The sequence below is a fragment of the Oryzias latipes genome, chromosome 7 (assembly GCF_053564925.1).
Source record: "Oryzias latipes strain Hd-rR chromosome 7, Olatipes_Hd-rR_3.1".
NCBI lineage: Eukaryota > Metazoa > Chordata > Actinopteri > Beloniformes > Adrianichthyidae > Oryzias > Oryzias latipes.
This window is the reverse complement of record NC_136243.1, coordinates 9795180-9820755: the sequence shown is the minus strand read 5'-3', so window position 1 is coordinate 9820755 and position 25576 is coordinate 9795180. Positions and strand designations below refer to the sequence as shown.

Sequence of the window (25576 nt, the reverse complement as noted above, 5' to 3'; positions counted from 1 at the left end):
TGCAAATGTGAACACAACAGATGTCAGTAATTGACACGAGGCTTTGCATTCTCATCCTATAAAAGCGGAATGAATAAATCAGAGCGATCTCCTTAATGCAACCCTCGTTAAGCAACAAAAGAGATGACTACCTTTTGACAGACATCTCCCAATAAATCATTTGCAAAACAAGACGGGCAGCAAACCCAGAACACTGCTGAGGTGAAGCAAGAGCGCTGCACTGCTGCCAATAAAGGAATGGATGCACATTTGAAACCCAGAGCACGTGTGGGCCCACGACAGCACGAGCTCAGCCGGTGCCAACGCTGGCCGCAGCGCAAGACGTAAACAAAAACGACCCCGCTGTTTGCATTCCTGGTGTTGGGCATTTTCAAACAGCACTGACAGATGCGTGTAAAAATACGCACAAAAATGAGCCCGGACCGCACAGCTGGAAAACGTGGCGTGGTCCTAAAGCTGATGCTGCTGTTTACCAAACTTCAAATCCATTATTTGCGTCTGGGTTTCGGTCACGGCCGCTGCTGCATTCCTGAAGCGGGTCAGGCAGGCGGACACAAAGGAGCGCAGGGGTCAGCCGCCGTAAAAAAAGAGGCCCCGGTCCGAGTGTTCAGGGCGCAGCAGATGTGACCCCCTTAAATGGAGAACGTCAAACATCACATCTTTTATTAGTCATGGAAATTAAAAAGAAACATAAAAAAACAGCCTTTGTTCTAAATGTTCCTTTATTTCTTTAGTGAATTTGTTAAATAATTTACACATGTATTTGTTTTTTCTTAATTGCAATTCATTAAAACATCAGGCTTTGTTACACAAATGTTTAATACACACTTGGTGCTTTTTGTTGTTTCTTCAGATTACAGATTTGCATAAATAAATCAGCAGCTCGTTGATATTAAACTGCAGAGACATCATAATTACAAACAAGTACAGTGCAATGATACTCAGACACAACAATAAATACATTTATTCTAAACACTCAAGAAAGGAAGAGTGATCTTTTTTTACATTAAGATCAGAACTGCTCACTGTTGACATCAAGAAGCTCCAAAATCCCATTCAAACAACCTTCACCCACCAAGTGCAGAGGTTCAACTCCAACATCTCACACCTGGGAGCCCCCAGCATCTAATTACTGCCTTCCCGCTCTCTGCCATGCATCAACTGCACCCAATCCTGCTGATGACATGCAACATCTGAGCCTCACGTGGGGCTGGGACTGTAAGCTCTACAGCCATGTCATTTGCTGGAAGAGCCCCCTCTTTGCCTCCCCTTCCTCTCCAGCCTCGCGGGCCTGCCCCCCAGTGGCCTCCGCTCGGCTGTATTTCCAGGAAAGGGGCCTACTGGACAGGCTGTGAGGCCTAAGCAGGGAGGCATTGGCTCATTGAGAAAAACAAAAACAGAGATGGGCGGTGGGAAGACTCTCCCCTCTTACATAACTCAGCCTCCATGACAGGGAACAGAGGAGGAGGAGGAGGAGGGAGGGGGGGGGGGTAAACTGCTTGCCATAATGTACAGAAAAACACGTCCATCTGCCTCCCTGCAGTCCATATGGACTCTTCTATGCTGAAATTTGAGCGATACTGAAACCATCTTACACAAGCGACCCAGCAGCACCACATACATGTGCAGCAGCGCCCGGATGAAGGCCCTGCTGCTTCAGGCAAACGCTGCAGCAGCAGCGGCGGCGGCTCTGCTGCTCTGACGGCACGGACACACACAGAATGACAAACACCACATCTTTAATCTGTTCTGCTGTAAGCTGTGGAGATGTTTACTTTAACTGAAGAATGGATCTGGGGCTCCGCACTGCCTCCTTGTGGTCAAAGTAAACATTGCAAACGGTTGTTTTTATTTATTTTCTTTCACATAAATCCTAAAAGGTTTTTACTTTTACGATCCTATCAAAATTTCAGACAAAAGCAACAATTCTGCAGATTCATTTTGTCACATCCTTGTTCATCTTTCCATGAACAGATCTTTCCCCTAAATGCTGTCAATCAGTATCAAACAGTAAGACAGAAAAGGATTTTTTTTAAACTCAAGTACAAATATCAGCTGATTGCTGCAGTTTTATTTGACTCTTGATTCTAATTCTTTTTTTAAAAAGTCTTGAAAATTTAGCGTTTCCCTTAAATAAATAATTTTTGCGCAGTTATTCTTTATTCGTCTGTGTGTAGTTTTTGACATTGCAAATGAACAACAATGTAATTAGTGATTTTATAAATTATACAAACATTCACTTTAAGAACCACCTAAAAAGGTCGTTGGGCATCCAAGCCCGTGAGATTCCTTATTTTGGAGATACAGTTCGTTCTCCACAGATGCTGTCACTTTATTTTCAAGAATACAACTTTTATCATCTTTTATGATTCTAGACTGGGGTGCCTCTTAGTGAAAAACACGGATAACCAAGAAAATGGCACATTGACTTCTACATGAAAGCCAACTGCGCAGACACCGTTTAGCTGCTGATCGCAGCCACTGTGAAAACACTTAAACACTTCTGTAAACTCAGAGGGCTTCAAACTGAAACCATACTTGGCTGTAGACGCCTCACTTCCCTAATTGATGGTATTTTGCTTGCTAACGACAGACACGCTCATGTGCTGAGAGACCAAGCGAGCTTCGTTATCAGCCAGAATACCCTTTTTCATGTGGACTGCAGGGGTCAACGTCCAACCACCGACCTCCCAGTTGGTCGAAAGCGGCACTGCCTCCAGAGGGGCGCGTGACTCAGGAGTCGAACTCCGGCTGCTGCTCGATCAAGATGGTTGTGTCGTTCAGAGTCCTGGTGCTGGGATCCAGGCAGGAGACTCCCAGAGCGATCAGACACAGCCAGACCTGCAGCACATAAGCACAGTGAGGCTCATGGGTCCAGAGGAAGATGAGGACCCAAAGACACACATCCTGTAGAGATGATGTGTTCAATACACACAGGTTCGATTCAGAAAACACGATTGACTGTATATGAGAACTGGACTAAGTGACCTCTCCCCCCCTTGTGTTCTTAACAGGAAGTACCCGCTGGCTCCAAGAAGCCACATCCCATAGACTTCTATAGTGAAATAAACTGACATTATTCAGTCATTTGTCAGAATAACAGCTGTACTGGAGTTCAGGCGAGGAAAATGAAGACGTACATGGATCTATTTAGCCATTGTTTCACACACTGTTTTTACTATCATGTCTTTTATGTGTTCTTGCTGGAGAGCTGTTTTAATTGAATTACCCTTGGAAGATCTATCTATCTATCTATCTACGGTATCTATCTATCTACGGTATCTATCTATCTACGGTATCTATCTATCTACGGTATCTATCTATCTACGGTATCTATCTATCTACGGTATCTATCTATCTACGGTATCTATCTATCTACGGTATCTATCTATCTACGGTATCTATCTATCTACGGTATCTATCTATCTACGGTATCTATCTATCTACGGTATCTATCTATCTACGGTATCTATCTATCTACGGTATCTATCTATCTACGGTATCTATCTATCTACGGTATCTATCTATCTACGGTATCTATCTACGGTATCTATCTATGGTATCTATCTATCTATCTATCTATCTATCTATCTATCTATCTATCTATCTATCTATCTATCTATCTATCTATCTATGGTATCTATCTATCTATCTATCTATCTATCTATCTATCTATCTATCTATCTATCTATCTATCTATCTATCTATCTATCTATCTATCTATCTATCTATAGTGGAGCAGGGAGCCCTGGGAATCTTCTACATCACAAATAAGCTCTTTTTCAAACAACATAATTTCGACTGTCACAACGATTTGAATAAAGAAATACTCAGAAATGCAATTTTGAGCAAAATTGTCCTTGTCCTCCATCATGAGAAAAAAATGCCACAACAAAATGTTAAAAACACAATTTTTTTTACTGGAGCGAGTCTTTAAGAAGGCAGATTTAAAAATCCCTTCATGTTCCTGCAGCTAAATCAATTTTCCTGCTTTCTTACTATTTTTCCTGAATGGGTTTTTATTTATTGTTAGTTGTTTTTTTTGCTACGACCTGGTCCCTAATCTTGTATTTGAGTGTGTGTGTTTTTTCCGAGTGTTTTAGTACATAAACGGCCCTGACGGGACAAACTAAAGTTGAAGTTAAAAGGGAGAACTGGCAAACACGTGTCGGAAAAAACTAAAACTGTACGTGTTGTTCTTCTAAAGTATTTATAGAATCGCTCAAATATGTAACAACATACCGTAGCTATTTGAAATGGTGTTTCCAACATCTATGGCATACCTGCTTTTAAGACCTTCTTCTCACATTTCAACAGTGAAACAAGAGTCCTTTAAGCTGCTCCCGTTGATGTGGCTTTAGTGGACATGCAGTACTTACAGTTTAAGACTTAATAACAGATATTTCACAGTGGTCAGGGTTTGGACCGTGTGAGCCCCCTCTCAGTTTTCTGAGGACCAGAGTTCTTAACTCAGAGAGTCGCTGAAGCTCCTCCGCTCTGATCCTAACAAGCAAACCCCGGTCCGCTCAGCTATTTCTTCATCCATCCTTACCCAACGGAATGGAGTTTGCCGAGATGTTTTAGTGCGAAGGCGTTCTAAAGCTGAAGCCTGAAGCATTTTGTTGCCATGTTTTTATAATGAACATTTGGTTTCATCTCATTCTGCCAGGCTGGAAATGCTTGACAAACCTGTACACACATATTCTCACTCATAAAATACCAGAAAACAAACCAGTGTGTGCAACTGTCTTTGTTCTCCTAACTGGGTCACCTATATGTGATTTGTGTGTATGTGGACCTGAAAATGAACAACACAGTCTCTGGTAAATGCAGCATTTCCTTTTTTAAATCATCTAAAACTCTAGAACAGAGAATTCAGCTTTATTAATTCATGAACTAAAAGTTGAGCAATAATAATATTATATAAATGGATAAGAATAAATTATATAACCATAATTCTATAACTCCGAAGAAAATGGTGTTTTTAATATCTTCTTTTTCCACACCAATGGTGCTCTAATGAAGTCCTGCCGCTCATCAGACACTACGTCCTAGAAAACCACACAGGTTTTCAGATTTTGGGTAAAAAAAAAAGACATAAACATAATTAAAAGACCCCTAGGAACACTTCTACTATAGATTAAAAGATGATCGGAGTGGGACTTTAAGGAGAGATACGGTAAATATGCCTTCATTTAGGAAATGCATGTGTTAATAACTGAAAATGCTAAACTGCCACGAATGAGAGTAAAAAGGCTGAAAAAATAGATTTATCTTTCAGCTGCAGTAACCTGTTTAATACTAGATTAGCTGAAAGGGTTGAAGAAACCAGAAATGTTAAATATTAACCAAAAACCTGCTATAATAGCAATGAAAATACTGCTAAATACTTAATTAACTGATTAAATTTCACTACTGTTGTTTAAAAGTAATTAACAAATACAAAAGGCAAAACATCTTCAAAAAGATAAAAGGATAAGCGGATTTTAAATATTTTTCTGTAGCATCTATTAAAGCAATTTGAAACTTTAGAAAAGTTGAGAGTAAGTAAAAGATTTTTCCCCAACAATTAAATGTTTAAATTATCTTTTATTCTGAAAGATTTAAAAAAGGTTAAAAACATTATTTTGAATTAACACACAAATATATAAATTCAGCAAAACCAAAAAGGAAAAAGCAGGAATTTCCTGGAGCAGCTCTTGATCCCTGAATGATTGACATTCCTCAAAGAAGGAGGTCGATTTGCAATTGTTGCTAATTCATCTTCATTCATCATTCATTAAACCTAGATCTATATAAAATTAACATTTGAAAATATAATCTAGAACATTTTCAATGACGACTTGGCGATCCTTCAGAGAACTTACCAAGTATCCCACAAACGTCAGGTATGCTATGGAGAGGACCGCTGCCAGAGCGTACAGCCAGGCGCTGTTCAACGCCGTCACATAGATGACCACAAAGTACATGTTGATGGCGCACACAATCAGGATCGCCACACCGCCTCCAATTTTAAACACCCTGCAGGAAGACCAGGACATAGAAGAGCCTGAGAGGCATAGAAACAGGAAAACGGAAGGTTTGAGGCATCAGACTGACTTACCATCCGTTTGCAAATTCACTCATGAGAGACGGCAGGCTGGTGAAAGTCAGGATGGGGATGAGGGCAAAGGGTAGCTGGAAGAGAAGGTCAGTGTTTACCTTGATCTCTAACTACTTCTTTCTCTGCCCACCGGGAGGCGCTGCCGCTAAACTGTGAGATTATGTTTAATTTAAAACAATTTAAGAACTGCATTTATACACCAAAAGGAAGTCCAGTCTCTGTCTCCATCAGGCAGATGAGAACTGGAGTATGAATAGAATAATAACTATTGTTATTTTGTTGGTCTAACATTAGTCTAACCTTTAAGAAGCAAAAATGCTTTGTTGTTTTCGTTACATTTGGATTAATCAAATTCATAATGTATTTATCTCTACCCCCTAAATTAACTGGCAGTTAAAAAAACCTATATATATATATATATATATATATATATATATATATATATATATATATATATATATATATTTAGCAGTGAGTTATCTATTGACATTTTAAAGGAAAATCCGATTTGTTTTATAATTTGTTCTGTGTTGTGGCTTTATTTAAAAAAAAACACTTTTCAGAGATGTTTTTAATGATGTTGTGAACATAATACACAAATTCTACACAATATTCAGCTTTTGGAACTGATGATAAAAATGAGAATGGTAGCGTTGACACCAGAGAAGAGCACTCTATTGTATTTTGTACTCAAGCTTTAAATACAAAAACACGACAAAAACCAACATTACTGTCTACAATAAATATTTAAAAAATAAAAATATATCCATCTTTCTTCTTTATATTAGGCTTTTTTTCTTTTTTTTACCTTCCTTTAAGTTAAATTTAGTTTGTATTTATTTATATTTTTGTTAAACATTTATTAACAGAATTATGTGAAAAACTAAAGACTTTTTGTTAGACTAAACCAATGGCTTCATTTACTTTAACAGTTTTCTGTTCAGTCTTTATTTTAACATTTTAAACTGAAGAATTGAACAAATCTTATTTGGAGAGTAAATATCAAAAAGATGAAAAGTAATCCTTTCTCCAGCATGTCTGTAGCTTGACTGAAAGTCTGACCTGCATGCTCTGCAGCACGTTTAAGAAGTCGTTCATGCCGGTCAGGTGGTGCACGTCCTGGAAGATGGCCACCAGCAGGGTGGGAACGATGGCGATGGATCGGGTCAGCAAGACTCGGGCAAATCGGGACCAGCGCAGGTTCAGAAAGCCCTAAGGAGCGAACCGAAAACTTTAACATGGATGATTGAACAGAAGTGAAAATAAAACTTGATCCAAAAGCTCAAGAAGTTACTAGAATAACACAAAAGAGAAATGTGCGTGTTTTATATGTTTTCTGATGGACTTATGGATCTTTGCACAGCTTGCGTTGGGTACGGCTTCGTCCCCGTTCACTGACCTCCATGACGAACTGACCCGAGTACGTTCCAGTCATGGTGGAGCTCTGACCAGCTGCAAGGATCCCCACAGCCCAGATGTAGAGCGCTGCTGGGCCGAAAAAACAACCCAGAACCACGCCCTGACCAGGACACACGAGGCAGAGATTAGAGCAAAGACACAAACACCTAAAATCTTTACCATTTGATTTTTAATGGTTTTTTTTTATTCTATGGCCTTTAGGCTGCCTATGTCTGGCTTTTTGCTTTATTTGAGAGCACAAATCTTTCCGTTTCTTTTGTTCCACCAGATGAACTCCAGGTCAATGTGGTCACTTGGTTGTGTTTCCTTTATTTGTACAGGTTTTTATCGTTTGAACATCTGAAACATTTTTACATTCTTGAATGCTCCTCTATCACATCTGTATGTCCTTTACTGTCAGTAGATTTAAAGCTTGGATTTGGCTTTGACTATTTGAATGCAGCAAATACCGGGGCGGACTTAGCATTAGGCAAAGGTGGGCAATTGATCAAAAATATATTATATTATATAAATATTAAAATAATGGCCATTAGAATTTAACTCTGCCTCAAAAAGAAAATAAAAAATCACTGAAAGGGCAAAAGACATAAAAGCGGTAAGGTGATGCATAGCTGAGCAGCGGTAATAAAAAGAGAAAGCAGGAAATTTGTTGCTACACTTCCAAAAGTGCAGGAAAACAAAAGAGGAAAAAGAAAAACAGAATCAAAAGAACTCAAAAAGAAGATAAAGAACGTTAAGAATGAGAAAAATGGACAGATATGAGGAAGAAGGGCAAAGGGAGCGGCGGAAAATGATCATTTGAAGAATATTTCATTATTTTTTTACAATTCATGGTACTCTATAGAGTATTGTTTTGTTCCATCATGTAAGTATTTCTGTTTCTTTTGCCGTCTTGAGTAAATTAAAGAAGGGACAGAAGGTTGTCATTCGTTCCAGCTAGAAAGAGAGTGAGTCCCAAACTTCCACATTCCCAGAACATTTGATAAAGAAAACATTTCTTTTACCACCAAATGTGGTTTTAGTTTTCAAATGTTTCTCAAAAGATTTACAGTTATTCAACAGACGTTTTTCCCTGGGTAAGTTTTTTAATTTTTATTTTAAGTGATTAACACCTACGCTGCAGAGGGTCACATGTTATTGATCACCCGGGCCCCCAAACTGCTAAATATGTCACTGCTTGCCCTGCTTTACAGTTTAAGGCTTGTCATAAACTGAGATTTGAGGTTGTTAAATAAGAAAGTACCCCTTTGTAGATGTCCACCTCCAGAGTGTTGTTGTCCAGGGGAAACAGGTCTAGATGGGGGGTGCCTGATTGATTGCAGACAGTGTACTAAAAACAGAAAAGTAAGAGAACTGCAGCAGGGCATGCTGATCCATGGTGACTGCATGAAGAGGGGCACTCACCACTTCCATGTTGGTGCGTTGATAAAAAGCCTCAGCAAAGATGGCCACCACAAACACGTTGACGAGGAACGACACAAACAGCGCGATGGCCGACTCGATGAAGAAGTATTTGTTGGCCTCCTTCACCTCCTTCTTGTTGGATCGGTCCACCTCTCTGGACTGACAATTTAGACACTCGGATGAGCTTCATGCGGCTAATCGCAGAGGATTTTGTGAGCGTCTGACCTTCACGAGAGCAGAGTGGAGATAAATGTTGTGAGGCATGATGACGGCGCCGATGACGCCGACAGCCTGGGTCAGCTGGACGGGTCCGCAGCCCTCACAGTAGGGCAAAAACATCCCTTTTATCAGCTGTCCTTGGTCTGGAGCCACCATCACATACTGCAAACAGCAGGTTCAGAGTGTTTTCAACTTAAGATAACACTAAAACACTTCAAAAATGCTGACGCAAATGCAAACTCCACAAAAAACCTGTGGATTTAAAGACACACTCCGAGGAAAATGGTATTTTGGTGTTTGTAACGCATTCTTGTGGCATTTTTCTGATGATGGAGGTCATATATGAGGAAAATTATACTCAAAATTACATGCCTGAGTATTTCTTTATTCAAATCATTGTGAATCAGGAGCATCCATCATCTTTTCTGATGTCAGCTCACAGCTTTGTCCAGGAAAGATCTTTTCTTTTTTTGAGAACAAAAGCAGTGAGGGAGACCCCTTGTGGTCAAAGTGCGTAATTACCAACCAAAAAGACAATATCTGCAACATTTAAATTTGATTCCCATATTCCTGTGTTTGTGGTTCAATATAACACTATAAAGGCAAAATCATATTGATTCTTTATCAATAGTAAAAAAGATCTAGAGGAAAAAAAATACCAGTTTGGACGTCCGTCACTTTAATGTCTGTGTGCTGCACCCCGTAAATAGATTTATTGATTATTTATTCTTTGATGTCCCATGCCTGATCAGCTGACATGCCACATAAAAATGCACAAATGCATAACCACACAAGCCTCTGTTTTGCATGAAAAACAATAGCTCATCTTCATAGATGAGATTTTGTTATATTTGGCTTCATTCGAAAGCCAAATAACAGAGTTTAGTTATTAACACAAGGCATAACATTTAAATGGTGAAAACAGATAAACTAAAAACACACAAACCCATGCTTTTTTAATTTTTATTTTAGTTCTTTATACAAACAGTAAAGAATCCGAACTCCTGGTTTTCAGTCACTCTAATATAAAGCCAGAGTTCTTTTGTTCTGAATACTGTATCACATCATCCGAGTGTTTTTACATTCTCCGATCAAATCCAGAAGTCATTCTGCCTTTAATTTAGCTTTAAGGACATCTATGGAAACGTCGCAGAGACTAAAATGGAATATTATGTCTTTTAGAAACAAGAGTTTTTTTTTCCACAGAGCATAGCAAAAGACAACTAGATGAAGTCTCCAGTGTTAAGTCACTAAAAACAATGAACCAAGTGGTCCGTAAGGTCAGAAACCATCAACCCTCTTGTTAGTGATCCATCCCACGTTACTGTTAAACATTTACTGAAAGGAAAAAAAAAAAGACTATTTTTATTCACCGCAAACCTTAGACTTGGACGCAACGATGATGAAAGCGTTTTCTCTGATCTGACATTTTCATCACGTGTCAGTCTGTTAATCATTTTCCTGAGCTCAGCTGAGGAAGCAGCTTTGTGTCATTCTGCTTTTAAAAACAGTTAACACATCTTCATCTGTCCAATGACTTCTGTATCTGGTATAATAATAAATACATTAAAATCACAAGAAAACTTCCCCTTGTTTATTTTGTGGTTTAAAAGTTCTGTTATCTCTTAGATTCTTGGTTTTGTTTGTACGATTTAACTCCAAATAAGAAGTTAAGAAAAGCAAAAGGGTTCAAAGTCTTACTGACCAACAGTCTGAACTCACCTGCTGTCAATAAATTCAGAAGAAAAGTGATGCTTTAAAGGATTTTTTTTGACCCAAAGCAGACGGCTTTATGTAAAAACAAAAAAACAAGTGGATCAGTGTTTGTTATTACCTCACACCCAAAGGTGATGGCCATGATGGTGATGAGCAAACCGAAAAAGGCCTCCAGCCGCCTCAGACCTGCGGTCGAAGACAGAAAGAGAATGAACATTTAGTGAGGATTTACGGTAATCTGAGTGGTTCAGATCACCAGATTCACCAAACCAACAACTGATGAGGCAAAGTAGAAAACATCCACCTCTATGAGCTAAAATGGATTTTTCATGCAAAACTTTCTCTGAAGCGCAATGCATTTTAGGATAAAAGCATTTTTGGACAAGTTTTCAAGTCTTTTCATGTGCAGCTGCTTCATAATGTAAGTAAGGTTTATTTATAATGCTGCATGTGTGCAATGAGCTCTAAAATCTGTTTCCACCTGAAAGGTGACCTGATCCAACTGTTGCTGTTAGCTTTCAAGTCACAAAAAATAAAAAGCTGAATGGAAGAGTCTACAGTAAACGTTAAATAGTTTAACCGCTTTAATCGTTTGTGTGGTGTTTTTTTAAAAGCACAGAAAAGTTTCGTTGAGACAATTTACTGAATATTTGAGTCAAATGGAAGAGGCCACAGCTATTAGGGATTAAAATGAATAGTACTTTTATAGATACACATCTGCATAGAGAGGTACAGCATTTGTGTAGAAGTGATCAAATATGGCTTTTGACTCCGAAAGGGAGCTTTTGTGAATAGATAATTCTTTCCATCCATTTTCTGAACCCTTTCGGGGTCACAGGGTTGCTGGAGCCAATCCCAGCTACTGCTGGGCCAAGGTGAGGTACGCCTTAGTACCGCCTCAGTCTGTCTATGACCATTAAATGAATTAGGGTCCCAAATTTTTTCTCATTTACAGTTTCCATGTATAAATCCATACAGAAATTTAAGCCTGGACCAGGGTTCGCTTGGGTGTCTCCAGATGGAAATTTGTTCCGAATTATTGAGGAAAACAAACTCTGGTTCACTTTAAGTGACCCAGATGTGTCCAGTCTGAATACACCCTTAACTTTAGAAATGAACTTTAAAAGCATCAGAAAAAACTCATCTTTTGTCAGATTTTGTTGATAATCATCCACTGATTTATTTAGTTGATTTGAGTTTTTTTCAACCTCAATCTTAAGAAGAGATAAATGTTTAAACCATCATTCCTAAAATTGGAAGGATTAGTTTAGGCACGAGGTGAAGGCTCAGTTTCTCTTGAGCAGTGCACTGTTTATAGATTTGCTGTAGTTTGAACATAATTATTCCAATAGGATCGTATAAGACAGAACTTAACCTCAACCTACCATACTTATCCAGGAAAAGGAAGACAAACGTGTCCAGGATGGTGATGAGGACTCCGGCCCACAGGCGGATCCTGTAGGTAAACGGGTCACGGTAAAGATCAGCCCAAATGTTGAATTTTAAACTCAAACTGTCTCTTTTTACAGCACCTGCCGGCAGACAGGAGGTTGAAAGCGATGGCGCAGCCGATGACCTCCTGCATGTCCGAACCGATGATCGCCAGTTCCACCATCAACCACAGGAGGATTCGAGGAACCTTAACGAGCCACAGTATGAGCTCTTAGATTAACCCTTGTGCTATCCTAGGCACTTTAACATTGGCAGTGGGGTCATCTAATAATAATAATAATAATAATAATAATAAAAAAACAACATTACATTTTTGAAACCAAAACAAAAATCGAGTAACTAAAATATAAAATTTATTTTAAAAAAAAAAATCAGAAAACAAAAGTAATTTCTGAAAATCTAAATGAAATGTTAAAAAAGAAATAAAATAAGAAACTGGTAAAGGTAGGTATTATGGAACATCACTGACTAGATGATGATGGTTTGAGTTTTGAAGAACATCATTTAAACTTTAATAAGCAATGGGAGGATTATTCCCTTGAGATGCAACATCTCTTTTTCTGAGGGGTTAACAAAAAAAAGAATAAAAAAATGACAAAACAGAGTAAAAAACATTTAAATAGATCAAATCTTGTATGTATGTATGTATGTGTATTTTTCTTTACATTAAGTGATTTGTTGATGTGATTTCAGGGCCATCCAATTCCAGAGCAAATAAAAAAAAAAAAAAATAGGTCAAACTTTGAACTGCATGTCAGTTGATTCGGGGCCATTTGTTACAGTAACAATGCACATCCTCATTCATTCTAAATGTCAGAGCACAGGTTGTAAAACGTCCACCAAAACAAAACAAAAAAGGGACTTAGAGTAAAAAAGACTGAACACCAGCTCCCACTGAAACAACACCTGACCAGGCAGCCTTGAGGTTGGGTCACCTTGATGCTGACGTGGGGAGAGTTCAGTTGTTTAAAACAGTGAAGACACAATAGCTCAGAATGAATAACAGTGAATTTGACCTGAGATTTCTGCACTCGAGCTTCTTGTGAAGCATGAAATGTTCTGGTCAGAGAGGCCATTGTTCATTTTGTGGCAGATTCAATGTCTCATTTTTCTCAGAGAACAAAGCAGCCTCAACAGGAGCAGCAGTAGAAGCAGAAGAAACACTTTCTCAACCGTTCTTGAATCTTCTGCAGATGAGATTTTGTCGTTCAGTTATTGAAGTTTTAATTCTGTCAAAGATTTCTTGATAAAAAACAAAAAGTTTTAGTGTTGGTTGTTTTACTCCTGCTTCTCATAAAAAACTGGAAACTGAAGGCTTCTGCTCATCAAAATATAAAGAAAAAAGTTTGTTTTTAAAGCAGGATTTTAAAAATGTAAAATTCGAGGATATCAATTCAACAATTTTGAGCTTCAGTTGACTTACTTGGTAAATTTTCATTGTATTAAATTGTGAAATAGCTAAAAAAAAACAAAAAAAAAAAACAGCTGACTGGTTATCATTTAATCATCAACTCCCACCAATCAAATCCTGGAGTTGCAGGCTCAGCCTCTCCGCTGATGCACATTAAACCAGCTGAGACGAACATGACAAGCCTTAAGCAATGGTTGAGGATTTGTTTTAGGAACAGGCATAGTGGGAAACTTACGGTGCGGTACTGTCGGTGGCAGACTTCAGCCAGGTGCATCCCGGTGACCACGCCCAGCCTGGCTGCCAGCCTCTGCAAGAGCAGACCGATGATGGTGGCGCTCAGCAGCAACCACAGGAGCTGGAAGGAGATAAGATCTGGCATTTTTAACATGTTCTTGTGGCATTTAAAAAAAAAAAAATGAAGATGTATAAAGAAAAATAAGATCAAAATCGCCTTTCTGAGTATTTCGTTATTCAAATTGTTGTAAATCAGGGGCAAACAAAAAAAATTCAGTTTGAAAAAAGCTCATATTTATGACGTAGATAACATGCTGGGCTGTCTCCCTGCTCTGCTCCATTCTGATGCATCCACTCGCAGACAAATAGATCCGTGTTCGTCTTTGTTTTCCTCGTCTGACCTGGAATCTGGATCAAAGCTGTACGGCTGGATAGCTGGAATATTGCTCGCCATTTTTGTTGCACCGCTAATGTTAGGTTGGACTGCTGAGGGGCTGTAAGCTAGCAGGAGAGAGTGTAAACAGAAAGCTCTTAAAGGGAGGGGAAGGGGGGCTGTGGTTGCCCTGTGCTATTGACTCCGCCCCCAACCCAAGAGGTGAATTTCTGATAAACTCCTGGCCCTCTGCAGAAACTATGTCTTAGAAAACAACACAGGTTTTTACATTTTGTCTGAAAACGGCATATTCATGATCAAAAAGACCACTGGGAAGGCTTTGAAAATAAATCAAAAGATAATGGGAGTGGGACTTTATATATATAAATCAAGTATGATTTATCTTATATATCACATAAGAGATATCAAATCATGATCACATTTTTTAAAATAATATTTGTTTTTTCTGACTTTTTACAGTTGACTTCCACATGTAGTTTATAGAGGAAGTGGAAGCTGAAACTCTTGGTAAAGAGACACATAATGGTAAGACCGAAAACACAGCCTTTTGGATGCTTATTTACTCCCATGTAAACTCATGGAACTACTTTATTTAGGGACGTATTTCTGGTTTTTCTCTGTTGTACATAAACCCTGACAGTCTACTGCAAGCTCCCAACCATATGGTGCACAGCAGCCGTTTAGCAAAAGACAATAAGTAACAGAATAATGGTTTCCACAGGACGTTTGCCTCACGATTGAGTGGGCTCAGACCAGGATAATCCATCAGATTTGTTATAATAAAGAAGGGAATGCAGAAAAACGTCACACTGAATGTTAGGAGTAGATTAAACTACTTATTTGGGCTGGGAATCACTGCCAAACCACTGAACTGATTTAATTTTGATTCACACTTTGACAATTTAATTCCATTGGAACTTAAGACAATCCTACTAAACACAGTTTATTACCATACAAAACCTGTTTTATTATATTGTAATCATGACACATTTTCCTATGTGGAACTTTTATTCATAAAATTAGAAATGCTTATGTCAAAAAATAGAAAAACTGCTTTTTAAGGTATAAACCAAATAAATAACTTAACAACAAAATGGAATAATAGATTTGAGGGGTCATTATTGTCTTTTCTAAGTTTAGGTTTTACTCGAACAACCAGCAAATAAAATAAATCACAACTAAGAACAAAAGCCGGTATATTGTTTGTTCAGGAGACAGAGCTGAAACTCAACCCCATCAACCAGCTTCTTCACAATAACACAGGGACTGAGATGCATAGTCTTTTCCTTTGACACAGTCTGAATTTCCTCACTACTGCACAACAATTTTAAACCTTTTTTGAGCCACTGTCTTCAGATTCCACTCAAGGCTTTTTTTGTTTTTGTTTGCTTGTGTGATGTCACTTCATTACTTTTCTTTTTATATTTCTCTTTCTTTGAAACACAACAGGGTTCACTTGCAATTATTCAAGATACATTCTCATCAGAGCCAAATTGCCTTTAGTCTGAAGTTTTCAACCAAAAAAAAAGAGGTACAGTCCGGTTTAGAATAGTCCAGGCAACTCAGGTGAGGTTTCAACGTAGGATCGTGAAGGCGGCCGCCAGGTGTAAACTGATAGCGTAGCTCTTCGTCATAGTAGTGGGACTACACCAAAGGTGAAGCTATCAGGAACAACAATGGAGGTCATGCAGCAGCTCATTTTTTTCCCCACTTGGCTTTTGCTACTTTGTATATATAAGTAATTTAAAGCAGTTTCATAGAAGAGTGCGGGCGTCAAAAAGCAATACAGCCGAAAAGAGGTTTGGCGCTTTCTTTTCTTGTAATAACCTTCCACCAATCAACGGGTTTCATCGTGTGACGACAGTTGCTCCACCCTAACCGGTCCGTTCCATTTTTCTATGGACCTACAACCAACAGTTTGGTACAGATTATTGGGTCCATTTGATAATGGAAACTCTCAAAATACAGGACATGACTGCTCAGTGGAAACAAGGCTTTATAGGACTCGTGATGGAAAATCCCTTTGAAAAGGGGGTAAAATTCTGCATTAAGTAATAGTAAAATGAAAAGTTTTCCACAAGCAAGACAATGTTTCAAACATATTTTATCAGCAAACACAATTTCGAAGGGATAACAATTTGGAACGAAACATTAAATTGAAACAAAAATGTCAGAAAAACAAAGCCATGCACTTTAATAATTCCTGAATGAACCTTTTTCAATATGAGGCCTAAAGAAGAAGGCTGATGGAGGGAGTTATGTAGCCATGTAACCAGCCTCCGCTGTGTCGTCTGTGGTGGCAGTATCATGATGTTTGCTTGTCTCGGCCATTCAAATCTAAGTTTGAGCTCAAAAAATGTTATTTTTTAAGAAATCAGGTCTGTCTCCTATTTTGTAAACTACAGTAAGACGGAATAGTAGAGCAGAACAATACTGTAGAATAATAATTAATGTCTTGCTAAGTCCTATGCAGCATTAACTGACTCCCTTTTTTTTTTCTTTTTAACTATATGCAAAATGAAAGGTCGTGTACCTTAAATCCAGCTTTGGCTCCCGATTGCAGGTCTGACTCAATGTTGCCTGGGTCCAGGTAAGCAATGCTCATCAGGAAACCCGGTCCAGTGAAAGCCCAGAGTTTACGCAGGCTGAAGAATCTCTACAGGAGGCAGAGAGAGAGAGACAAGCTCTAAAAGTCCACACAAAAAACATCATCTTCATGAAAAAAAAAAAAACAACCTAGTTTTTTTACTTACCGCAGTGTCTTCTTCAGGAACAGAGACCTTCTGGTCAAAGTAAGTGGTGGGAGGAAGATCGTTGTCATTGTTCTGGAGGAAGACGGACGGTGTGGAGACTCCCTGGGTGTGCGTCGTCCGGATGACGGCCTTTCGTTTAGTTTTCACCATCTCATCTGATAAAACATTGTAATTTTCAGGGAAAAAGGGGACAATTGAAATTCATAAAAGCATTTATTTAACAAAAACAAAAAAATGTGCACAAAAAGGAAAGTTTGTGGTTAACTCAGCAGGTATAGAGTATCAAACTTGCATGACACACATTCATAAACAATGACAACAGAATTTAAACTAAAACACTGAAACATGATGCTAACAATACAAGGCTGTTGTTTAAAAGTTATTAAAAAAAACTTTCATTACTCAAGGTAATTATCATGTTTACTGACACAATGTATAATTATATTTTGGCAGAAAACAATCTTCACTTTGTTGGTCACATCTCGGCCATGTTTAATTTAGATCATATTAAAAACTTGCAGTGGAGTATGATCATGAGTGCATTTAAAAACCATCCACAGAGTAGTTAAAAAAACAACAACCCTAAAACGATTTATACCCTCCTATTTCTGCAGTTAACCCATGTCACAGGCTTCTATTGTATTAACGCAAACACAAGGAGGCACAATCCGGTGCTGGACCAAAATCCTGGTCAACGCAGAAGGTTGTGTTTAGAAGAGCTGCCGACTTAAAAACCAAAGTCAAAGCGATCATGCATATCATGATGGATTTGATATTGGATCGGTCGTGGATGGGGTTATCGACCATAACCATCAGTGCTGTTGACCTACAGGGTGCTGATGAAAACTGAAGTCCTGTTGGTGGAAGCAGAGGAGGATGGTGTGTTTGCAGACAGTAGGAACTTTGAATGCAGGGACTTTGACAGAGAAAAGGATATGAACGAAGGTCATCGGCAACAAGACAGAACATCTATTACTAGGACTTTAAGTATTCAGGGCCAACTGTTCAAAACAATAGAGAGTGGAAAGAGGTGGGGAGGAGTTTGCAAGCAGGTTGGAGCGGATGGAGGAAGGTTTCAGGTGTGATGTGTGACCATAGAGTGTCATCAAGAATGACAGGAAAAGTGTGGAAGACTGGTGAGAGCAGCCATGTTGTTGGTTTCTTGACTGATGCACATCTGGAGGTAGCAGAGATGAAGATGTTGAGGTTCTCTTTGGGATGTTCAGGATCAGGAATGAATCCATCAGAGGAACAGATCATGCTAGATGTTCTGGAGATGAAAGCAGGAAAGCAGATTGAGATGTTTGGACACCTTGAGACGTAGAACAGTGATAGTGTTTGTAAAAGGATGCTGAGGTTGGAGCTCCCAGGCGGGAGGTCTTGAGGAAGACCAAAGAGGAGGTTCATGGATGTAGAGGAGGAGGACACAAGGGTGCATGATGTGAGCCAGGGGTGCTCGTTATGTTGACCACCATCAACGATGTGATGGTAGATAGCGGGCCGTCAAAAATAAATAAACTAACTAAATAATTAAATAAATCATCATCATGACATTCTTTTGCCATTCTTTCTATGTTTTCCCAGCATGCAGCAGGGCTTCTGCCGGCCCTGCTGCATGCAGGGTCCCCGACGGACGACCACTCCGGCCCGCAGCAACGTGTATCGAAGCCCGGGCCGGCCCGCGTGCGTCCTCAATCGGAAGGGGGTCCGAGACAACCCGCCTGCCCCAGTCGTCCTGCCACGGCGCCTGCTGCCGAGTCTGCGGTTCCCGCCCAGGGGATCCGAGCCCACTCAGGCGGCAGTGTTGCCCAGAGCGAGGATCGAACTTCTCGAGCATCGTCCACGGAACGCCATAGGGGCCAAAATCACTAAGAACTACGCGTTCCATAGAGGGGGCACCGTTTGCTCAGGTAATTCAGCCACGCTTTAGAAATGTCATGCTCCCCCCATAACACGGTTTACAGAAGAGCACGTCACGCGATTTTCACAGCTTTCTGTTTTCATAATAAAATGCCTCCTCTGTTCTAATTATGTATTACTACAGCAGGTCTTTTTTTAAGGGCTGTTAAAGTATTTGTCTGCTTTTTCCTGAACGCTTTAAATTATAGTTTGCTCTTAAAATGGAAAACTGGTATCAACTGAGAACCATGGGAAACATTTACAAGCTCTAATTTAGCCTTACGGAGAAAATGTTTTGACTAAACAGAGAAAAAACTCAGCCAAAATAAACTTTGTTTTATGTAAATCAAGACATTCTTTGTTGTTATGTAGTTATTCTTCCTGTAAAAAAAAAAAAAAACTAGCTCTAATCATGTGATACATTTGTTTAAAAAAGGAAAATCACTAAGAACTTTCACAACTATGTTTAAAAGTTTATTACCATCAGTTAAATGTCTACATGAACAAACATGATTTACTATGTTAAATACTCAGAACACATGACAGATGGAAGATGGTTTGCTGGATTACGGAGGGAAATACGAAAGGAAACCTTCATTAAACTCAGATGAGGTCAAACGTGAATGTTTACCAAATAAATCTGTTCACCTTGTTGCGTGGGTTCTTCCGGCTCCCGGTCTGTGGGAACGCCAGCAGGAAGAGATGAGATGTGGATGTTCTCAGAAGCCGGGTTTCTCACTGGAAGCAAACGGGTCATTATGCAGCTATTAAAGGCTTTTCCAGAACTACTGGCCAAGCAGAAGGTAAATCCTTTACATACTTAAGGTCTATGAGAAAACGACTCCAAGCTATGAACAAAGTTTCCAAGGACGCCTTAACTAAAAACACATTTTTAAATGTACGCATTGATTTTTATTTTTTTAAGGGTGAACCTTTATTTTGTCTTTTTTTATTTGTCTGTTTATATAATGCTTGTTTTGCCACAAACTTGGGACTTTTGCAAATAAAATGATGACGTAAATTTGTATTTGTATTTGTAATAAGAAGGTTTTTCTTCTGAATAAAACAAAAGCTCTGTCACATGTACATTTGAAAGATTTGCTTCATCATGTAGGATGAAAAACGAAAATGCTTAGAACAAAAATGAGATATTTTTCATTACAAATTTGGTTCTGGCATATTAACAATGACAATATTATGAAAAACATATTCTTTGTCATTATTTGTCCCCATGTTTCAGACATGATGGTCTGAAAAGAGAAGAATGAACACCAAACCCTCAAGGATTTAGTTTGCATCAAACAAATATAATAAATCTGATTCAGTCCCAGTTCCTTATTTTCTTTTCAATCATCATTTTAGCACAAATATTGTACAAGTGTGATTAGAAATGCTGCAAAGTAAAGGCTAGATATTGATTTAAAATCTCAAATTCCTGCTTCATGTCGGCTGATAGGATATCTTATAATAAAGTGGTGACATCTGGGTTTGTTGTTTGTTTTGGGTCGATTTGACCCCAGTCTTCCTCACTAGATAGCAATATTTGATTTTCTTTCTTTCTGAAAACGTGAACATTGGTGGGACAAACATGTCTGTCTGTTGTAGACAAATAGACTGGTTTCTGTCACTTTAAAGACCTCGCCTCGATTTAGGCACAAATTTCTATCTTCATTTTAAAATCAAAATATAAACTTAAAGTATATTTGTCTCACATCACATTCTATAGGTGCACAAACGTTTATGAGTAAAAGTGCAATCGTTTTTAATTGATTGTGTTCACCATCCATCCAATTTCTTAACCCACTGAATCCCTTTCAGGGTCACAGGGTTGCTGGAGCCTATACCAGCTACTGTTGGGGGGGGGGAGTAGACCCTGGACAGGTCGCCAGTCTGTCGCAGCCACACTGCTTTGTTTTACATGAGAGCAAATAAGAACTTTGTTGTGTCAAAGCCCCCTAATGGCTATTGAAGGGATTGATCTGGCTTCTTCAGCCTTTTGAACCAGTCTCAAAGAGGAAGTGGAAGATCATGTAATTCATGCTGTTGTCACCCAGCACATATCAAAAGCAGGAAGTGGAACGAGTGTGAGCACACCAGATGTAGACTGGACGTTAAAGGTTTGAGGCAAAGATCTAACCTGCAGCATTACGTGCAGTACAAGTTTATGGAAATATGAGGTCAAACTTTCTTTGAATTTAATTGAATTGTCCTGTTTTTAAGGCTGTCCAGCACCGAGCCTGATGTCTGATGTCTGTCACTCACCTTTGTTCATCTAAATCTTCCTGCTCAGCTCTGTGACTTACTACAGGGCATTCAGCATGCAGAGACTGAGGGTGGCACAGAAAGATGTCCTCGGGACTTTATTAAACAGACCACGGTGGTGCAGCACCAGTGAGATGTTTGTTGGTGTTGGAGTTAACCCTCTCCACGCTCTTAAAAAATCTTTATGGCTTTATTCAACATCTTAAAGTTTTTAAGTTTCTATTTTATGTTTTACTTGCAGTTTAATTCTGCTGTATGACTTGGCATGTATGAAAAATTTTATTCTGACTGAATTAATCTTCTGAGGATTTTTGAAGACATTTGTTTCCTTCAAAAGAAACCGTTTCATAACTTCTGGCCAGCAGAGGATAAAGTTGACCCAATTTTGGCAACAGGTAAAAAAAAAAAAAGGATGCTTAACTATGGATGCCAGGGCATTGCTGGCCACAATTCTATTTTTAGAAAAAAGGAGGAAAAAAAGTTTCTTTCAGAACAAACACATCTGGAAGAGGTCAGTTGAAGGTTAGGCATAATAACCCACTACAGAAGCAGCAGTAAACGTCTGAAAAAGAAACCAGCAGATTTTGTCCTTCTGCTCTGTCAGCACAAATGTTAACACACATGTCGAGTAGGAGGTTAACCTTTACAGCTGCTGTAATGTACCGACAATAAAGAGGTTCACATGTCCAGCCTGCTGCATCCTATTCAGCAGTTTTACCAAAACCTTTTGTTTATACTGACATTTTTTTAGTATTTGGCTATTGTATTTACTAATAAAGCTAGAATTTAATGCACAACAATCTGTGGAAATGTATATTTGTGACAAAATTTGCTGGACAAGACTGCATTTATTTTCACAGATGAAAAAAGTGACTCGTTATTATTTCTTTGAAAATTATCTAAATGGGCATAAGGAAACATTTTGAGTAAGCTTAACGACATGAAGCCGACCTAAAAGTTCAATTTGGAATAACTCTCTGTGACCTACAATGATCTATTATAAGCTTTATTTTTCATTTTCTACCTTTAGATATAATTCTGTTTTAGGGGCCGGAGCTAAAAAAAATAAAATAAAAGAAACTATCCTGCCATCAGAAACCAATGTAATGAACTTAAAATTTTAGTTTGTATTTGTATTTTGCTGTGATAGTAACTTATATTAATGTGGCTGTGAATTAAAAAAGAAAAATACATTCACACAAACTTTACAAAGCCCTAAATTAAAAAGGGCACAATAATAATCTAAGGAGTGACTGTCTAAATGAATCTGAAATGTATGAAAACATCAAACTATAAGGTTAAACATTAAAAAAATGTCTTTAGATATACAGCCCTAACTACAAATTAGAGCATCACTTTCATTTTTGTGATTTAAAGCCACTTCCTTACCATTTGTTACAAATAAAACACATTTAATGATGACCTGTTAGATATCGATCCTCCTACAGCAGCGTTAAAAGTGACGCGTAAAGGCACGTATGGGTAAATTTGCGTCAAACCGCGCAGTGTTGGCCGGTTGTCGTGTCTCGAATGACAGGACAAACGCAGTTCAGTCGCTGTCTGATGATAAAACCCCACGAGTGGCATCTATCATCAGACAGGTTCTGCGTTTCCCGGGGCGCCTCTGGCTCGCGGGGGGCTCACCTGAGCGCAGGAAGGACCGCATGCTGACTGACGGGACGGCCGGCCGCAGCAGAGTTACATGCCCGGGACGTGGCTGGCGGATTCCTCGGTGTCTTCCACGCCTTCTTCTACAATGTGGTCTGGAGCAGGAAAGTTAAGCAAGTTGAGCCCCCACCCCTCCCTGACTGAAGGCGTAAACTCACCTGACAAGTGGAGGGAAGACGAAACTCCGTGAGGACAAAACGCTGACTGACGCCTTTGATCTTTTTGGCAAAAACGGAACCTCATAGATAGACGCGCACTTTGGCAAAACTTCAGCTTTTTCTTTTCCTTGTTTGTACCACGTGGCAGGTCTTAAGACTGATCCTAGTGAGTCAGTCTGTCGCTTGATCCACTGACTCACCTGAAAGCCCGAAAACTGACCATTCAAAGTTTTTTAAAGCTCCTGCACTTCCTCCCTCGAGGGATTTCAGGTTTACCCTTTCAAAATAAACCAGAACACAAGCAGGAACCATTTGAAGAAGGATTCAAATCAAACATTTGAGATCTCATTTGGGGTACTTTCTAACTTATTTTGTAAAATATTTTCTGACTCACACATACATTTATGGGAGTTCATGACCATATTCCATGGAGTTTAAAATGCTATTTAATGTTGTAAATTAATAAACTGTGTGTTAGCTGACAAGGTCTGCTTCACAGAATTTGCTCCGATTCATCTGAAAAGTGTCAGGTGGAGTTCAGATCCCTGTCGGTGAAGTTGTTCCACTCCAAAACTCTCACATTCATGCATCTGTGGACTTTGCCTTGTGTGGTGCTGCATATTTGTGTTGCCACAGGAAGGGGCTATTTCTAAATAAAGCAACAGAAAAAAAGGAAAAAAATTCCACACTATTGGAGTAAAAATGTCAAACATAAAAAAGAAAACAACAAAAAAAGGAATTGGTTGATTACGCCATGGACTTATGCTGTGCACATTAGGCAGCTTATTAGGCTTCACATACCTACGCTTTGAAAAGCTGGAAGAAGTTTTTTTCCCCCCAAACTTCTGATTCAACTTCTTGTAAGGTGTTTACCCTTTGGGGGTAAGTGCATGTGGCAATGCTGTGTGTCATGCTCCCAGAGCCACGCATCCACATTTTGAGTCTGTTCATTCCCAACGGCATCATCCCGGAGCTCCTCCTGGAAACATCTCCTGCTGGAAGAACCCTGTTTGAGTGGTCAGCTGACAAAGATCCCCCTATGTGGGATCCTGCTCTCCTGACTGTCCAGAGCAGGCAGAGCCACTGAAATAATGCGGTTTTCAATTAGCTTCAACAACACAGCTGTTTACTCCTGACACAGTGAGTGTATTTACATGAAACATTGTCACTTTCATGGACCACCACCAGTTTAACTTTATTTTTTTCTCTGATACTTTTAATTAAACATACAAATGAGTTTTGATTGAAAAATTTCCAACCAGTTCCTTTGTTTAGATCAGGGGTGTCCAAATCCAGGCTTCAAGGGCCGGCAACCTGCTGGTTTTCCAGAAATCCTGCCTCATCTGCTGCTGATTACCTGGATCAGGTGTGTTTAGCCAATAAGGAGCTTCAACGGCAGGTTGGTTGGAAACCGTATAGGACACCGGCCCAAATTGGACATCGCTGGTCTAGATGCTGACTCATCAGGATTGCTTCTGTTTTTTTGTGATTTCTTGGACAGTTCTTGTCCCAGTTTTGATGGATTCAGAAACTCTCAGAGGATTGCTCCAGCAGGTGACAGCTCGAGTAATTCACACAGAGATTTGGCCTCAAGTTTCACACCAGTTCCCCTTTGCATGGACGGTATTTTAGAGCTGGTTAAAATCCCACATTTTGAAGAAAATATTGTAATGGTGATTGTAGTTTCCACATAGCCTTACCTTGTAGCCACTCATCCATCTTCAAACACTGCTTGATCCCTTTCAGGGTGACGGGGCTGCTGAAGCCAACCCAGTTACTGTTGTGTAAAGGTGGGGTTCACCCTGAAAAGGTCACCAGTCTGTTGCAGGGCCACACACATTAAAATGAGCACCTAGAGGGCAATTTAGGCAAACCAATTAACCTATAAAGCATGTTTTCAGACTGTCCTGTAGAGAATGCACACACACACTGGAAAAACCTGCTGGAAACCTGACAGGTGAAGTCACTGTAATTATTGCTTGCAGAGTTCACATAGAGGGAATAGCTTCACCAGAAATTTCAATGGAGACCATTTTGTGTCTAAAGCATTTTCTGTTTAACTATGGCCATATCGCAGGAACAACGGCTACATTAAAAGTCACCAATCACATCATGCCCTTTAAAGTTGACCAATCAGAAGAACACTAACATGACTAGCAAAGGGGCGGAGTCACCTGTCACAGTCTGACAGGTGACTCTGTCTGTGACAATCAACTGTTTTTATCACGCACAACCACAGAATGCGTCCATAGAAAAATGTCAGGTGTCTTTAAACATAACCCGTGTCTGATTACAAAAGAACCAAGAAGTCAGTTACTATGACTAGAGGTGGGGCAAAAGGCGAAACCCGTTTAAACAAGGGATAATATGAGGGGGCAAATGGAATGGTTTCCAATAAGGTGAGGGTGCAGAGCTACATCAAACAGCTTTAAAAAAGTGGTGTAGTTCCTTTTTAACTGATGCCATACTATTTAGATGAGAGGC

General features: G+C 39.3%; 1 protein-coding gene across 3 annotated transcripts; it reads right to left on the bottom strand.

Moving 5' to 3' along the window:
• Positions 1 to 704: 704 nt before the first annotated feature.
• On the bottom strand, positions 705 to 23912 carry LOC101155197 (natural resistance-associated macrophage protein 2). 3 transcript variants are annotated; one of them, XM_023956938.2, is made up of 18 exons: positions 23093 to 23290; positions 22911 to 23029; positions 19653 to 19742; positions 17936 to 18375; positions 17106 to 17260; positions 16886 to 17008; positions 13960 to 14079; positions 12394 to 12500; positions 12247 to 12317; positions 10980 to 11047; positions 9152 to 9307; positions 8927 to 9085; positions 8766 to 8852; positions 7503 to 7622; positions 7166 to 7315; positions 6104 to 6177; positions 5868 to 6021; positions 705 to 2841 (listed from the first exon to the last, which is right to left on the bottom strand). In XM_023956938.2, exons 4-18 carry the CDS (start codon positions 18072 to 18074, stop codon positions 2734 to 2736), a joined length of 1791 nt encoding a protein of 596 aa, XP_023812706.1. In that variant the 5' UTR covers positions 18075 to 18375; positions 19653 to 19742; positions 22911 to 23029; positions 23093 to 23290; the 3' UTR covers positions 705 to 2733. The 3 variants fall into 3 exon arrangements, with proteins under 3 accessions (XP_023812706.1, XP_078806315.1, XP_078806316.1); XM_078950189.1 differs by lacking the exons at positions 17936 to 18375; positions 23093 to 23290 and adding an exon at positions 23894 to 23912; XM_078950190.1 differs by lacking the exon at positions 17936 to 18375 and having other exon boundaries at positions 23093 to 23316.
• Between the last annotated feature and the right edge of the window lie 1664 nt (positions 23913 to 25576).

Excerpts from the sequence above, each read along its gene's own strand:
- LOC101155197 (XM_023956938.2), bottom strand. The coding sequence starts at position 18,074 with ATGTTCTGTCTTGTTGCCGATGACCTTCGTTCATATCCTTTTCTCTGT. Across the intron at positions 8,853-8,926 it reads AACGCACCAACATGGAAGTG|TACACTGTCTGCAATCAATC; the intron begins GTGAGTGCCCCT and ends TTCTGTTTTTAG. Across the intron at positions 6,022-6,103 it reads AGTGAATTTGCAAACGGATG|GGTGTTTAAAATTGGAGGCG; the intron begins GTAAGTCAGTCT and ends GTCTTCCTGCAG.